General features: G+C 41.1%; 1 protein-coding gene across 7 annotated transcripts in view; it reads left to right on the forward strand.

Moving 5' to 3' along the window:
- FIG4 (FIG4 phosphoinositide 5-phosphatase) overlaps positions 1–16,560 on the forward strand; it is a 103,800-nt gene that overhangs the window by 15,984 nt on the left and 71,256 nt on the right. For all 7 annotated transcript variants that reach the window (XM_084827271.1, XM_084827270.1, XM_084827269.1 and 4 more), the window contains 7 exons: positions 268–424; positions 3,768–3,818; positions 5,808–5,956; positions 6,489–6,617; positions 10,861–10,961; positions 12,540–12,702; positions 15,203–15,300. In XM_084827271.1, coding sequence (XP_084683397.1) covers positions 268–424; positions 3,768–3,818; positions 5,808–5,956; positions 6,489–6,617; positions 10,861–10,961; positions 12,540–12,702; positions 15,203–15,300 — 848 coding nt within the window. The remainder of the gene's footprint in view (positions 1–267; positions 425–3,767; positions 3,819–5,807; positions 5,957–6,488; positions 6,618–10,860; positions 10,962–12,539; positions 12,703–15,202; positions 15,301–16,560) is intronic.

Raw genomic sequence — 16,560 nt, forward strand, 5'->3', positions numbered from 1 at the left:
AAGCACTTTTTAATTTGCCTTCATTAATGATTTAGTGTACAATTTTAAAAGAGATGCATGCTGCTTCAACAAAATACTGAAAATTAAAGGAGCTCAATTCATGAATGCCAGCTTTTTCCATCTCCAGTTTTCTAAGATATTGGAAAATACTATATAATTATTGGGAACCTTGAAAGGGACGGTGCTTTGTTTTAGCCTTCTAGTAGTATATTGTGTCAAATGACAGACACAAACGATAAGTGAAGTAATGTATTCTTTTTCCTATAGGTTTTGTTAGATTTTTAGAAGGTTACTACATTGTGCTAATTACAAAGAGGAGAAAGATGGCAGACGTTGGAGGACATGCAATATATAAAATAGAAGATACAAGTATGATCTACATTCCAAATGACTCTGTACGAGTGACTCATCCTGATGAAGCAAGGTAAATTAGGGTTCCGCTCTTAAAAGCAGCCTAAAAATAATTTTAAATGAATAAATTACCCCTTTGCACAGTGCTGTATTTCTCTGTAAGATGACAGCATCACACAAAGAAGATAAGGGCTTAATATCCTTCAGAAGGAGCTGGTTGGTGGACTTTATGAACCTTTCTTTTAATCTCTTAACATATATTACTAGAATTTGAAGCCAAATAATGTATCTGGTTGGTTTACATCAATATGTGAAATTTGGACGCCAGTCCCCACTGCCCCTTGGCTCTTGCTGCCTCCTTGGGTTGACCTACTCACATTGCTCTTTCCTTCAGTCACTCTGTCAGCAGATTCCTATCTGTTGCCTCTTTTCTGCCCCTATCCTTCAGCAATCTTGCATCTGGGTTTTCTGTCCCTTAGCTTTCCTAGCTTCTGAGATTTTTTGGTTTCTAGTCCTCAGCCTTCCTACCTGCCCATGCAACTCTTCCTGTCCCTAGGGCCAGTTTTTTCCCAACAAGCCATATATAGCTTTCACTTAGCTATATATGGACTCTTTACAGACATTTTACTGTTAGCCATTTCAGGCCCACTGTAGTTCAAATGTTCATGCATGTTCCAGTAGATCTGCCAGTTCATGCCAGAGGCGTCACTACCATTATATTCCTTAATGCACTACTGTGTTTCAAAATATCACTGACGGGGTTAAATTGGTTTGGCTTCAGCCCACTAGTGTAAAAAATAAAACAAAAACTCATAATAGTGCTAACAATTCTGCAAAATCTTTGAGAGGAAATGTTGCTGGGTTGGATCCTAGAATTGCCTTTCGGCAAACAGAAGCATCCTCTGGTTCATGGAAGGAACTGAGATCTGGTGGAGGCTCCTGCTGGAGAAAGGGGTAGAAGGTGATTTTTGCCTATTCTCCCTTTCTCCCCTGCAAACCCCAATATCAACTCCCACACTGTTCCAGATGGTCCCCCAACACTCTAAAGCAGCTTTTCAGGGGGTAGCAGGGGAAACTCAAGGATCGCCTTTAATACCTGGATGAAAATCCTTTGCAGTCGATGACTTCCTGAAGTCTGGAACCCATGGACATGACCAAATGCTGAGTTTCCTCCCTCGAGATGCTTTGCCAGGCCTTTACTGCAGCAGCCTTCAGCTGCTGCTTGTTTGTGGGTCTTTCTGCCTTCAGTCTTGTCTTCAGTAAGTGAAAAGCATGCTCTTTTGGGTTGAAATCGGGTGACTGACTTGGCTATTGAAGAACATCCCACTTCTTTGCCTTGAGAAACTCTTGGGTAGCTTTTGCTATATGTTTTGGGTCATTCTCCATCTGCAATATGAAGTGGCGTCCTATCAGTTTGGCAGCATTCGGCTGAATCTGAGCAGAAAGTATAGCCCTATACACTTCAGAATTCATCCTGCTGTTTTTATCAGCAGTCAGGTCATCAAGAAACACCAGTGACCCTGTTCCATTGGCAGCCATACATGCTCATGCCATAAGACTGCCTCCACCATGTTTGACAGATGGTGTGGTATGCTTTGGATCATGAGCTGTTCCTTTCCTTCTCCATACTTTTCTCTTCCCATCATTCTGGTACAAGTTAATCTTGGTTTCATCAGTCCAAAGAATCTTATTCCAGAACTGGGCAGGCTCTTTTAGGTGTTTGCTGGCAAAGGCTAATCTGGACTTTTGGTTCTTGAGCGTCACCAGTGGTTTGCACCTTGTTGTGAAGCCTCTGTATTTACATTCATAAAGCCATCTCTTGACTGTAGATGTTGACAATGGCATGCCTACCTACACAAGAGCGTTCTTGACCTAGCTAGATGTTGTGAAAGGTTTCCTCTTCACCATGAGCAGAATTCTGCGGTCATCCACTTGAGTTATCTTCCGTGGTCTTCCAGGCCTTTTTCTGTTGCTGAGCTTGCCAGTTAATTCCTTCTTTTTCAGGATGTTCCATACTGTTGTACTGGCCACTCCCACTGTTTTTGCTATCTCTCTGATGGGTTTATTTTGTTTCCTTGGCCTAATGATGGCCCCCTTCACTTGCATGGACACCTCTTTGGCCCTCATGTTGGGGGTTCCAGTGAACAGCTACCAAATGCAAATGTAACACTCAGAACCGCCTCCAGGCCTTTTATCTGCTTGATTGGTCATGGGGCACCCAGGAAACAGGCCACACCTGGCCATGCAGCTGCTTGTCAGCCATTCGTTCCATTACTTATGAGCCACCAACGATGGGGGTTTGTGTATGCCACTGGCTGTACTTCCTGAATGGTTAGTGCCCCACTTTTGTCAAACCCCTTGAATTACAGCTGAAAGTCCTGACTTCGCTCCCATCTGGGTTTGTCTCCTTTCAACTTCAATGTGGTGGTGCACAGAGGCCAACTGCCAAAACAGTTATCCTTGTTCCAATATTTCTGGCCCTGACTGTAAATGTAAAAATAAATAAATAAATAGGTAGCGGATGCAGGATTGTTTCCTCTGCTAACATCCACTTGCCTATTTCCTCTGCACACACAAACTTGCCCTTCCTGGACTGGGGAGTGGACCTAGAACACTTTTATGATGAGTTTTCATTGTATGTGCATTTTTTCCTGCTTCTTCTGTTGATACTGTGTGCTGACACATGCTGCTTAAGTATGTGGCAATTCTAATTATTATGGAAATGTTGCATCTCTCTTCAGGTTTTGTATATTTCCTATTTGGAGAGCGTGTGTTCAATAATCCTGAAGCTCTTAGTCCTAGCTAGTATCAGAATTGTTATAGAGCTGGCTATGCATTAGAGGGTTGGTTTGTGTGACAAAATACACTTTTGTGCCACAGAAAATTGCCTGGAGAAGTATACAGAAGTCTCTCTTGTAGGATTTTGAGTAACAGAATTGTAGAACAGACAACATAATGTCACTGTTTGAAAAGGTACTTTAGCTGGTACTTTAGAGCTGCTACCTTACATAAACAAGATCTTTGTGCACCTATCAACACGATAAATTATTTATTTTCATAAATAAAAAAAATAAGATACAGTGACCATGTTATGTTATGCTGATGTTCTCTAATTAGCACAGGTTTTGGTGTCTGCTTCTCTTCCTTGACCATCTTACTAGAGGATGTACGGCTATTGTGTTTTCACCTGGCAAGTTCACTCTTATAGGAAACAAGATAAGTTTAAGTACACAATCAGTATTGTAAGCATTCAAACATGTTAAGAACTGATTAAAATAATGGTTGGATTAAAAAGTTAATTAGTGTAGCAACAGCATATTTCATTGTTGGCGGCAGGGACAATGTGTTAGGGATTTTTTTTTAAACCCCTTTTTGTATAAGAATACTGTTTTATGATCCTGTGTTTTCTTCTTTAGGTATCTTAGAATTTTTCAGAATGTGGACTTGTCTAGTAATTTTTATTTCAGGTAAGTTTGTAATGTCATCTGGTCACTGCAATGTTCTAATAGGTTATTAATCAATGAAAGATGAACTGTTATATTCCCTCTCCTTATCTATGATAGAGAGAGTCTTTTCAACCAGATTCAGTCATTCTCCCCCTCCCCCCCCTTTCCACTAGCCCAGCTGGAGTTTCCACTAGCCCAGCTTTCCACTAGCCCAGCTGTCAAACTCCTGTGTGGTTAATACAAAACCAGCAAAAAAGGGGTGGAATGTGCTTTTCTATGAAATGGGGTCCTGCTGACTTGGGGTGGGATGGACTAGAAGAGAGGGAACCCCTAATGGTCAGGGCAAGACTTTAAATCGGGGGGGGGATCACTTGGTTAACTGGCTGATCCTGAGCACTTTCCCCACCTGAAAAGTGCTCAAGATCACCCAGTTAGCCAAGCGACTCCGGGGATTTAAAGTTCTACTCTGACCTTTGGGGTTCCTTCCTTCTAGTGTACCCTTCCCTGAGTCCGCAGCGTCTTGTTTTCATATAAAAGTGCACACCACCCCATTTTTCTACCCCAAAAGGAGTAACTGCTTCTCCTTTGACAGCTGACAAAGTAGAAGCAGTTACAGCAATCTGAAGAGAAAAAGGGGGTGGCACATCGGGCACCCTTAAAAACAGTTGCTGGGGACTTGGGCAACTGGGGATTCCTAGCAGGACACCCCCAAGGTTCAGGGCAGTGCATTGAACCCGGGGGATACCTTTGCTGGAGGGGGTGATATACACCCCCATTTTCCCACCTGTCAACTGTGCGAGGCTGTCAAAACATTCAAGGGAGCAGCGAAGGCAAGCCCCAATATTTTGGATACCCACAGTTGCATAAGTGCGCAACTGCAAATAACCAAAATAAAAATAAATTTAAAAATAAATAAAGGGACCATTTGCGCACTTAAAACAGGCCTGGGAAAATGTGAAAAAAAATCCCATCCCCCCCTTTTTTTTGCAAAAAAAAAAAAAAAAGGCTCCAACCGAGCAGGGATGGGGGGCTTGGCAGGAACCGGGGGGGCCAGTGGAAGCCCCTCCAAAGTGCCAAAATGGTACTTTGGAGGGGCTGCCACTGGTAAGGGGAAAAGGGCATTGGGGTTTCTGCTGCTCTTGCTGAACAGCTTGCTGCCTGATGTCCTTTATCCATGATGGGTTGGCATGTCCGGGTTCGGACGACACACCAACCCATCATGGGTAAAACAACGCCTACTACAGACCATGGGTTATCAGGGTGGGTTATTTGGACAAAGCAACCCACCACGATAAATCCAGTCCTGGTTTGGATGAGACGGTAACCCCCCGTGGGTTGTTTCAGAAAACAACCCATCGTGAGTTGGTGTGTCATATGAATGCAGTCACTATCACTGCTGCAGAGAGTACACAGTCCTGCTGATCAGGAATGGTGGATTATTTATTTCATTTTTATCGTGTCCTTAAGAACGTAAGAGCTATGCTGGATCAGACCAAGGGTCCATCTAGTCCAGCATTCTATTCAGACAGTGGCCAGCTAGCTGCCTGTGAGAAACCCACAACCTGGACATGAATGCAGCAGCACCATGTTCCCCATCAACTGGTGTACATAGGCATACTGCCTCTGGTACTGGAGGTAGCATATGGCCATCAGGAGTGGTAGTCCAAGGAGCCCAAGGTACATAATAGGGTTATTCCTTGTGATGATGACAGTAACCCTGTGAGAAGGTTATGCTGAGAATGAGTGACATGGCCAGGTTGTGTCATAGGGGAGCAAGAGTTCAGGTTCTGTCCACGACACCACACTGAGTCTCCTATACCATGATGGATTAGTTAGCTTTCCACTTTCTAAGCAAATCCAGACTTTCAGTGAATAGGGGCCAAAGGATTTGTAGAAACCACAACACCTGCAGACAGCCTGTTTTACATTTAGGAAGCTGTATCTGAAGTGACAAGTGAATTGTTCCTGAAAGCTCTCTCTAATTTTATTACCTTTTCTTCTGGGTTTCAGCTACAGCTATGATCTATCCCATTCTCTTCAGTATAATCTTACTGTTCTAAGAATGCCTCTTGACATACTTAAGATAGAAACAACTCGAACGAGACAGGAGAGTTTTGATATTTTTGAAGATGAGGGACTTGCAACTCAGGGTGGAAGTGGTATGTATGATTCAAATAGAAATAAGTAATCCTGCATGTATTTGGAATTGTTTCAACTGCAGAAGCATCTAGCTCTTCCTGTTAATCAATATAGTGTTGTAACAGCCCCAAGTTTAATAGAAGATTATGTAAAGTGCCAATTACAGCTAGGTGATTTTTTTTTTTTTTGCAAGACAATTTCTATAAACAATGACTCACTCCTTTTGGTAACTTAAATTGTAACTCAAGAGAATACCTGGACATGTTGACATTTTTTTATGAATGATTATGTAACTTATTAGGCTTGATAGACATGAATTTATACATGAAAAGTGCATCTATCTTCTGTAGGGTATAAATAGTGCTAATAGATACTGCTGTTTGGCTCAAACGTGCCAAATATTGATGGGAAAAGATTGCAGAGGATCTATTGATAGAGCAATAGATCCTTCTCTAAGTACATAGATGAGTGGCTTGCATTGGGGATAATCCATCTACTTAAAGGCTCTAAAAACCACATTCTTACTGATTTTAATTTGCAATAATTTTTCAGGTGTATTTGGAATTTGCAGTGAACCTTATAGAAAATATGTTTGGAATGGCAAACTGCTGGACATAGTGAAAACCGCAGTTCATCGGGACTGGCTCTTGTATATTATTCATGGATTTTGTGGGCAGTCGAGTATCCTTCTACCGTTCCAGATGAGTGTTTATTACAGTAACAACAAACTGGAGTTCTAGAAATAAAGATGAATTATGGTAACATACACTATCATTGTTGCTCAGCTTCTTTGTACGTGCTGATTAAATCCATCAAGAAATTAATTAGCTGTTTTTAAAGAAACTCTTGGATATAAGAGCTGAGAGAAACGGGGACCTGAGTTTTCCGTTTTCATCTACTGCATAGATAATGAAACACGGTGAAGGACAATTCTTATTCCAAGCATGCATGTTACGAGAAATCATGCTTGGGGTAACACTGCCAGTGAAGAATTAAGGGCCAGATAAAGGCTTAATTTACCTCCTACAGAGACCGTGTCTGTACTTAGATTCACTGTGAAATCAGGTCTCAATAGGATAATTGAATAGGCGTATCTTGGAGCAGATAGAAAGGTAGCAGAATAGAATTACTATAAAAAAAAGACACTATAGTAGAAACTATGGCTTAGGAACAGAAACAAATACACTAAAGACTTTATTTATTGCATTAGATTACCAGTGTAAATATTCTGGGTTGTATCCAATGCTATCCTGTTGTTCATGGAAGGCTTGTTGATCCAGCAGAGGCTTCCGTGAATGGAGAATGTGGTTAAGGAGACATTTTTCTCCCTCTCTCAAAATACTAGAACCCGGGGTCATCCCATGAAGTGATTGATGGGAGATTCAGGACAGATAAAAGGAAGTACTTCTTCACACAGCGCATAGTGAAACTATGGAATTTGCTAGCACAGGATGTAGTGATGGCCACCAATTTGGATGGCTTTCAAAGAGGGTTGAACAAATTCCTGGAGGAAAAGGCTATCGATGGCTACTAGTCTTGATGGCTATGTGCTACCTCCAGTACCAGAGGTAGTGAGCTTATGTACACCAGTTGTTGGGGAACATGGGTGGGAGGGTTGCACTCTTGCCCTTCTTGTCGTTTCCTGGTCAACAACTGGCTGGCCACTGTGTGAACAGAATGCTGGAATAGATGGACCCCTGGTCTGATCCAGCATGCTCTTCTTGCGTTCTTATGAAGGGAGAGGGAAGTGATTTTCACAAGCTCCCTTTTCCTGTGCAGTCCCCTGCACCATCCAAAACTTGTTCCAGGGGGTTGGGGCACCCTTTGGAACGGTGTGAAAAGTAGAGTGGGGGCTGCAGGAGAAAAGGGGAATTTGTGAAAATCACTCCCCACTCCACTGTTCTGCTGGATCAAAAAGCTTTCTGTGAGCAGCCGGATAGCATTGAATACAACCCGTATAAAATATTATTTTGATCCATTATAGCCTTTACTTGCAGCTCCATGTGAAGGCTTCAACATTGCAGAGATTTCTAAATATAAGTCAGTTTATACACATGAGCAGAGGACATCATCCACCAAACCCAGGTTCTATATGCAAACAAAAACAGGGTTATTAATGTGTGTAATTTATAGTTCTGGAGTCTTATTCACAGATGCTTTGCACATTAATACAAGTAGATTTTTTGCATAAATATATGTTTGGGTTTGATTATTAGCTTCTTCTTTTAGTTCAGTATAGCTGTAGAACATGAACATAATACGCTTTCTCTTGGTGTAGATTTTAGAAGCTCATCTAGCCTTAGAAAAGTTTCTTTGAACAGCCTCAGCTACTCTAGATGTTCAGGAGGGACGTTTCACTTTTCATTCACTTTTATCATTCACGTTTGTCATATAGGAGCCTGCATTTCTTGTTTTGAAAACTTGTATGGGATTGCAGGTAGGGATGTACAGATGGTGTACAATCTGTTCTATCTGTGTTTCGCGGATTGTCAGGCGCCTTTCGTTCCGTCATCTGCCCATGGGTGGAATCAGATTTTTATTTGTTTTTGAATTTGTGTAAATTTGCACATGCACAAATGCAAATTTCCCTCCAAAATATGCATTTTCACACTTTATAGTCTGCGGGGGAAATGCGCATTTTGGCTGTTTTTTTTATGTTGTGTATTTTTCTACATCAAAATTTGCACAACATTCAGGAAAGTTGGGAAAACAGCCAGCAAGTCCGCCGAATCCGCCCACCAGAGGAAAAGCTGATCCGCTGGGTCGGAATTCATGAAATCTGAACTAATTTGGTTCCGTTGCAGATTTCTCCAACATTCCTACTTGCAAGTCTTTGGCAGAGGTGTTTGCTTACCTTCAGAGTCTCACAGTTTTTTGAGTTGCTGAATGTATTTCAATTCTCACATCTGCTTTACAGAGCACTCAGTCCAGATAAAATTATCCAGAATAACTAGCACCCTTTTATTCTGTCTCACACTCAGTAATGTGGATTAGGATAGATGCTCTGCATTTGACCCTGCATCGAACTGAGAAAAGAAGCTTGTCTGTCTGCGCCAGATGGAGTTGCAAAAAGGTGATAAGAGCCTTTTGGGGCATTTAGATAACTGTAGTGGAAACACAGAAGGCCATTGTGTACCGAGGAGTCAGTGGTGCACAGAATTTCCCTGCCCATGTGTAGAGTGCCCTTTGGGCTTGTTTACTGAGCTGGCTAGCTATGCTTTACACTATTGACGCTGTAACAGCTTGAGGCTGATAAGATAAGCCTTTGGCAACTTCTCAAAGTTAGGCAACTTGTTGTTAGCCGTGGTAGCAGAGATGAGAGTTACCTTCTGGGCTGGCAGCCTGACAATGGTTAGGGCCAGTGTACTTTCCAATCTACAAGGATGTACAAAACAGTCTCGAAGTGATTGGATTATGTCCAGAATGGGAGGGATCAGGGACATAGTATATGATTTCCTGGGCCTGCCTAAGGGGTGAAATCTCTGCACGGGCTGATCTACACAGCGCCACACAGCCAGGCTGCTGGAGTCACGTTTGCAACTGATCTTCTCTGATTAGCTGATCTGATAAGATGCCGGGATTCCCGGTGGCTGAAGGGATGTATGCTTTATGCTTTTAATGTATTGTTTTGCTTTCTTGCTTTATTAGCCGATTTCTGCTAAATAAACCTCTTTTTGCCTTCACCCATTGGTGTGCCTGTTGCCTCTGAATATCCAAAACGGAACCATTGCCTACTGGCAAAACAGTCGCCTTAAATGTGTACCCATATTCCTACGATGAGAAGTAAGTCTGACTTCTATAAAATTGAACTAGAGAAAATTCAGAGAATTATACATGTTTTCTAGCTTCACTACTGAGGAAAGCTTATTCTTATTTGGGCAGCAGCACATATTTTATCACAACTGTAACGTAACTCAAAACTGTCCCATGGGGAATCTTGGATTTTTATCGACTAGAAATATGCAAGTGGTTTCAAGTTGTATTCTTTCCCAATTTAGTCTGAGGCCCTTGTCTTACATACTACACATCATATGCCCGTATCTTACATTCTGCACACATTTGTGCTATTCCCCACATGGATTTTGCACATCTGAATCACTTCCATGAGTCTGGCCATGGGCAGATACGGTTTCTGCCCTCACAGTGATTCTGTGCACCTGCAAATGGAAAAGCTGTTGAATATGGGTTACATATGTAATTTGTGTTGGGCTGCTTAAAATGTGGGTAAGAAGAATTTGTTTCTGTTCATCAATCAGACCACAGAAGCATTTCAGTCTCACACAGATTTCATGTGTGTGAATCAGTGCTATATCCAAAATATTTTCACTGCCTGTACAATGTTGTTTGTTCTACTATTCAACTTTTCTATACTGGTTCAAAGCAATCAACCATTTAGTTTTGGTATAGCCAAAGTGTTTGAGGAAGTTCTGAGAAGACATGCTGAAGTGAATGTTGTTACGTGGGCAAATGTTCATAAATGTGTAGAAATAATTCTGCATCTGCTTTCAGGCTTACTGTGTTTATTTCATTCCTACACAAGTACTATTGAAAGTATGGCCCTAAGTATGAAAGAGAATAATGGGAGCCCAGAGTTCTCTTCATGGCCTTCTTCTCTGGCTTTGGAAAAAATATTTACCTCAGTTTCCTTTTCTGAAAGTAATAAATTATGAAGATGGTAGTTGCCAGTTTGTAGAAGCTTTGAACAGGAGGAAGAATTAATTGCATTTTTATTTATAAACAGAACTTCTGTCTTTCTTGCTTTTGTTAAGGGAATTTGAAAGATTAAAATGACATGTTGATGTGAGAACATTCTGTTCTTTTTCAATATACTTGGTTTATGTATATGGTAGGACTAAGGAAAAGTTAAAGAGAAATGAATTAGTGAATGACATATGCATCTATAATTCTTAACTTGGCTTCCAAGAACTGCTTATCTACGGTCGTCCTGTGTATGTCACCCTAATAGCTAGAAGATCAAGTAATTTTGCTGGAACACGGTTTCTAAAGAGAGGAGCAAATTGTGAGGTAAAATAGATGGTTATCAATGTTTTCACTGTGTGACGCCTGCATGAAGACATATTTTTGTTCTGGAGAACAAGACCCGAAGTCCTTTGACTTTGTGACAAGTGCATTTTGCTCTATTTTGACAATCATCACAGCAAATCTAAAACATGCAAATCTTGGTATTTTTGAGAAGTGCATATAAGACATTCATAGTTCAAGCTAATAAAGTTTAAAATTCATTGCTGTATTTAACATGCTTAAGAATTTTAATATAAAATCCTAAAGATTCTTGTGAATTAGGGAACATTACTCTTGGATGCAAGGATCTAATTTGCAATGTATCTTTTCCAGGCTTTGGTGTATAATTATAGACATGCTATAATTTTATTATTACAGTGTGCAAGTTCACATAGGAATTGCTCTTTTGTAACTTTTGGTTTAGGATTCTTGTGATAAAATAGACTGATGAACTGTGGTGGAATTTGGTATAACGTGGACTCTTACTCTCATGTGGAAATCCACATAATTCCCCATGAGTATCAAGGTCTGTCTAATGCTCAATGTTGCAAGCCATGGGAATTATTCAGCATTGCTTGGCCTTAGTTCCGACCTGCAGAGGTTTCCTATCCGGCCTGCTCAGGCTTGGGTTCCCTCCACAGCCCCTTCCCAAGCCACGCCACCTGGTCTGGAGCCTATTGAAGACTTGGGGAGGAGGTGGGGAGAAGACTCCCCTTGTGACTGGTGATAACAAGGGGGTTCCCATGCCACTGCTTCCAAGTGGAATGGCAAGTGACATGCAAAGGAGGAACCGGGCTTCACCTGCTCCGTGTCCGTACCCAATGGGAAAAAGCATGGGACAGACAAAACCACCTTGGCCAAAGTGCCAGGTGGATCATCCACCTGGCATGTCCAAGACCCAGCTATGTCACACATGGGGCTTCCCCAGTGGGACAAGATTAAGCAAATTTCAGTAATTCCTTAGGCTTACATGAAGAGGAAAGTACCCATTTTTGGTCACCACTAATTCTGGTATGATGCCTTTTCTATGTATGCAGAAATGAAGCAGAGCTATATTATTTCCATAACCATCTGCCTCACTTAGCGACAACCATCTGTATTTCTCCATGTGTGGATTAGCTGTAGCAGGTACACAACAGGCTACTACTTAGGGGGTCCCATCCCATGATGGTAAATACATCTGGAACCCTATATAAATCGCTACGAGGCAGCCTGTCTGAGTAGCTACAAGGGCAGCAGGCTGAGCACAGGCTTCTGTTGCATTCATGAGTCTCTGGTTTGAAGCAATTGTGGATTTAGGGGTGAAGCTTAAGAAAGCTCATATAGAAGAAAACAAAACTGAAATTAATGGGCATTCTTTCAAAGAAATGTGTTTAGTTCTGAAGTTGCAAACTTTAAAATTGGATTGAGACAAGATGGTATGAACTATAATACACAACAAATATCTTACTTAGCTCTGCTATAACTAAAATTAGTCTAATGAATGGGTGTTATACTTTTCACTTTGGGGGATGCAGCTGAAAATTCAAAGTAATATAATATGTTGTCATTGCTTGCTTGCTTTTGCTTTTTTTTGTACAGGGAGATGTAGCTAATGAAGTAGAAACAGAGCAAATACTCTATGATGCTTCAGTGATGTCATTTTCTGCTGGGAGCTATTCATCTTATGTCCAAGTGCGGGGTTCTGTCCCTCTGTATTGGTCTCAGGATATTTCAACCATGATGCCTAAGCCACCAATTACGTGTATGTAATTGTTTAATCTCAGAATTGTAAAGATGAATTGTTTAATCTCAGGGCTTGTAAAGATGAGTCGTGTCACATCACCAGATCACATTAGCCTATTGGTTGCAGGGAATATAGAGGTCATCCTTCCAAGTTGCAGCTTCAAAGTCTGGAAACAAACTTGTGTCCATGCTCATAGCAAGTTGTAGTTGCTGGCAAAAGGTAACCAATGCTACTGTTGATAATATGTACCATGGTTATGCTTTCTGCAATGGCATTTGTTAGACAGTGGTGGTAAAATCTTGTCATGAGACACACCCACCACCATGCCTGACCATGCTTTTCCTATAGACCTGGAGTTGCAAGACATACAAGAATCCTTTCTCTTTCCATGACCCCCCCCCCCCCAGCCTCCTCACCCATAATGGAGTATACATTTCCCTTTTGTTTTTCAAGGGCAGTCAGGCTGGCCTCTTTGACGCAAGGCTTTCCCCCTATTATGTTGAAAACATGTCTCCGGAGCAGAGCTAGCACAGATATTGTGCTATGAGGGACGTCACTCCCATTCCTCCTACAAATTAACATCTTTAGGTGCCTTTTAGTATAGGCTAATGAAAAAATTAAATAATGAAATGTTAAATAATGAAAAAATAAGCTAGTCTTGCAAACATATAATGTATTTGTATTGATTATTAGTAATTTTCTAGTTAAGGGTTCAAGGTGCAGAGGATACAGTATTTTATTACTAGATACAGAAAGCTAACAGGGCTGTGTGACATCTACCATAATAGAGTATTTCTTGATGTGAAATCACTGATGTGAATTCACTATCTTCTACCCAAGTGAAGCAATGTTTTTGGTACAAGACTGCAAAGTTCTTTGGTTCCATTTTCCTATTTCTTTTCTTCCTCTTAGAAAAATATGTGACAGCAGCAAGGACACTTGCATTCATGATAGATAACAATTGCTTGCCTAAATGTGGCTTTAATGTGTTAGTCAACAATTATTTCTATTTGCTGAGTTCATCATACTCAGTGGCATAATTTTGCTGTCTTTTCTTAATGACAGTCACTGAAAGTGGGTAATGTGATTGGAAAAAGAGTTGTGGAAGAAGATGACGAACTTAACTACTTTGCCAAATGTAGATTTAAAGCATAATACTTAAGAAGTTTTTTACTAGTAGCAAATTTTTAGGAATCCAGAAAATGTAACATTCCCAAACCTGCATTAATCATGAAGTTTATTCACTTTCTAAAAACACACCCTTGTGTTTTTTACTCATTATCAAACTTATTACGCATCAAACTGTTGTATAGAACAATCAGTGCTGCTTCCTTGTTCCTCCCTGTATGTTTCTCAGGAGTGTTTATATTATTTACGAAGAACCAAACCGGATCTTACAAGCCATGGGGTTACTGCTGCTCCATGTCTGTCGTCTTCTTATTGTGACATCAGATAGAAATGATGCATGCTGTGATGCCATTGCATTGTGCCTTTCCCTGGCCGCTGTCCCCCCAGCCCCATACACACAACCAATTGTATGAGATGGAAGCAGAGAGATGCAAAGTATGTTTGTGACACATTGTGTGTTGTTTGTTTAAAACTCTTTAAGAAAGAGAGTGTAAAGACGCAATAGGTTGCATCCAATTGGTGTCACTCTGCTGACGGAATGCTCTTTGATTCAATGGAGTCATCTGTCAGCAGGAGGAGGAGGGAGGTGATTTTTGGCAATTCCTTCTCTCTTCTTTAGCCCCCCCAGAACCCACCCAGAGCTGGTGGACCCTTACAAACAGCGTGGGAGGTTTGTGGGATGCTGCAGGGGGAGGGGGAATAATCGAAAATCATCCCCGTTTCATTCCTCTGACAGAAGCCTCTAGTAGCTCAAACAGTATTCCATCACCGGAGTGCGACCCATTGTAGAGTGACAGCTCTGTTTCTCTTCATGTGTAGTCTGATAATCTAATAAGGGTTAATCTTGAGCTCTTTTCTTTGGACTCTTTTGAGATGCACTGCTCTGTGGCAAAGCTAGACTTGGAACAAGATGGTTCTTTTGCACTGCGTTCTTCCCAGTATCCCACTGGGAAGTGGGATACTGTGTCACATGGCAGTGTCACATGGTAACCTCCGAAAGAAGTTGCAAGGATAGTGTGACAGCAGTGGTGCCCACTTTTGCAAATTATTTGCTAATTATGTCTTTTCCTAGCACTTCTGTAAGTCTTGGCAGTTTCAGTCTCCATTTTATCCTTTCAAATTGACATAGCAGTAAAAGTTCCAGATTCTCTCCCCCCCCCCCCCCAATGCTATAATCTCTTAACGGTCTGGTCAGGAAGCATTATTCCGAAAAATAATGGATGAAAAGCAAAACATATCACCAGTCCTATAAATAAACCCAAATGGCTTTTCTTCACTACACTGCAGTTTCATAACCAGATGGCTAAAACTTTGGAATGTATCATGCTCTAGTCCTAACAACAAGATCCTGTAAGCACCATTCGGCTAACAATAATTGTTCTTTTTCTAGTGGATCAGGCAGACCCATTTGCACATGTAGCTGCTCTTCACTTTGATCAAATGCTCCAGAGGTTTGGCTCCCCAATAATCATTTTGAATCTTGTGAAGGTAAAACATTACTTTTCCTTAATTTATGTGCAGCGTTCGTCAAACTAATGAACTTTGCTATGACTTATATTTATTTCCTTGTGTCTATTCTTGCATGACTTCATTTCTCAGAGAGAGATGATTAAGTCCAAGATTTTGTTCTTGGGTTTTGGAAAAATGATGTTTTCAGATTTGAGATCTGAAATAGGTTAATTGCACCAACTTAAGTTATTGTAGAAAATACTCCTTTTAGTTTCACAGACCTCTTTGAGGCTCACAGACCGCTCCATGAGGAAATACATTTGGGATCACCACAGCATCTACCTTCTGATTTGTAAATTTCATGTCTCGTTGCTTTGATTATGTTTGCTTTGTAACTTTAACATTGTTTTATGTATTCTATTTGTTCTGTGTTAAAATTGCACAAGCTTCCTTCAAAGGAAAGGCACGTGGATCCAAGCTGTATTTATTTAAGATCCCACTACCTTCTGCCTGTGTTGGAAAGTTGCTGGTACTCTCCCCCCTCTTCCCCCTCCTAGTCTGCAATCCCTATGAAAAACAGCTCTGAAAGTACTTCCAGTTTTCAAAAGCCAGTGTTCAGTAAGCAAGCAATCTTTTGAGGTGTCAGCAGGTACTTTTTTCACTGTAACTTGCCTGTGAGCCCAGTAGATCATTTCCTCTGACAAAGAGCTTGAAATGCATTGGGATAATATGATGCAGTGTCACATGGAATAAAGACTTTTGTACCCTTTTATGGGTTTCAGCTATGTTTTTTTTGGAATGTGAAGCACATAGAGCACATTAGTAACGTACAGAGCATAGGTCTGCATTATCTTTATCCATTTACAAATAGATAGCAGACGTCCTCTGTCCTCGTCAAGCCCTCTCCCCACAATCCCTTCCAAATACTTCCCAGAATGTAAAAAGTCCACAGATAGCATATTTGCATTTCCTACAGGTCAACTGTAGATAAACTTTCAGCAAATAATGCATAATCCGAGGGAGAACTATGCTCTGAGAAAGCATGTGTGGTTCACTGTACTCTTCCTCCAGAATCCAGTCCCACAATCAGTTTGGAATTTGAGAAGAACCAACCTTCCCAACACTACCCCCGCGCCTTTGGAGATATGGGGCAGGAAAGAGACATCCTCTCTCCTTCCAATATAAATCATAGAAGTGGGAAAGTGGGGGGGGGGGATGGACAAAGAAGGTCTTAAGAACATAGGAAGCTATCTTATATTGTCTGCATTCAGATGTAATGATAAATGATGGTTTATCATT

Source organism: Heloderma suspectum, chromosome 1, assembly GCF_057233095.1.
Source record: "Heloderma suspectum isolate Gila_16-S chromosome 1, 16-S_ref, whole genome shotgun sequence".
Taxonomy (NCBI): domain Eukaryota; kingdom Metazoa; phylum Chordata; class Lepidosauria; order Squamata; family Helodermatidae; genus Heloderma; species Heloderma suspectum.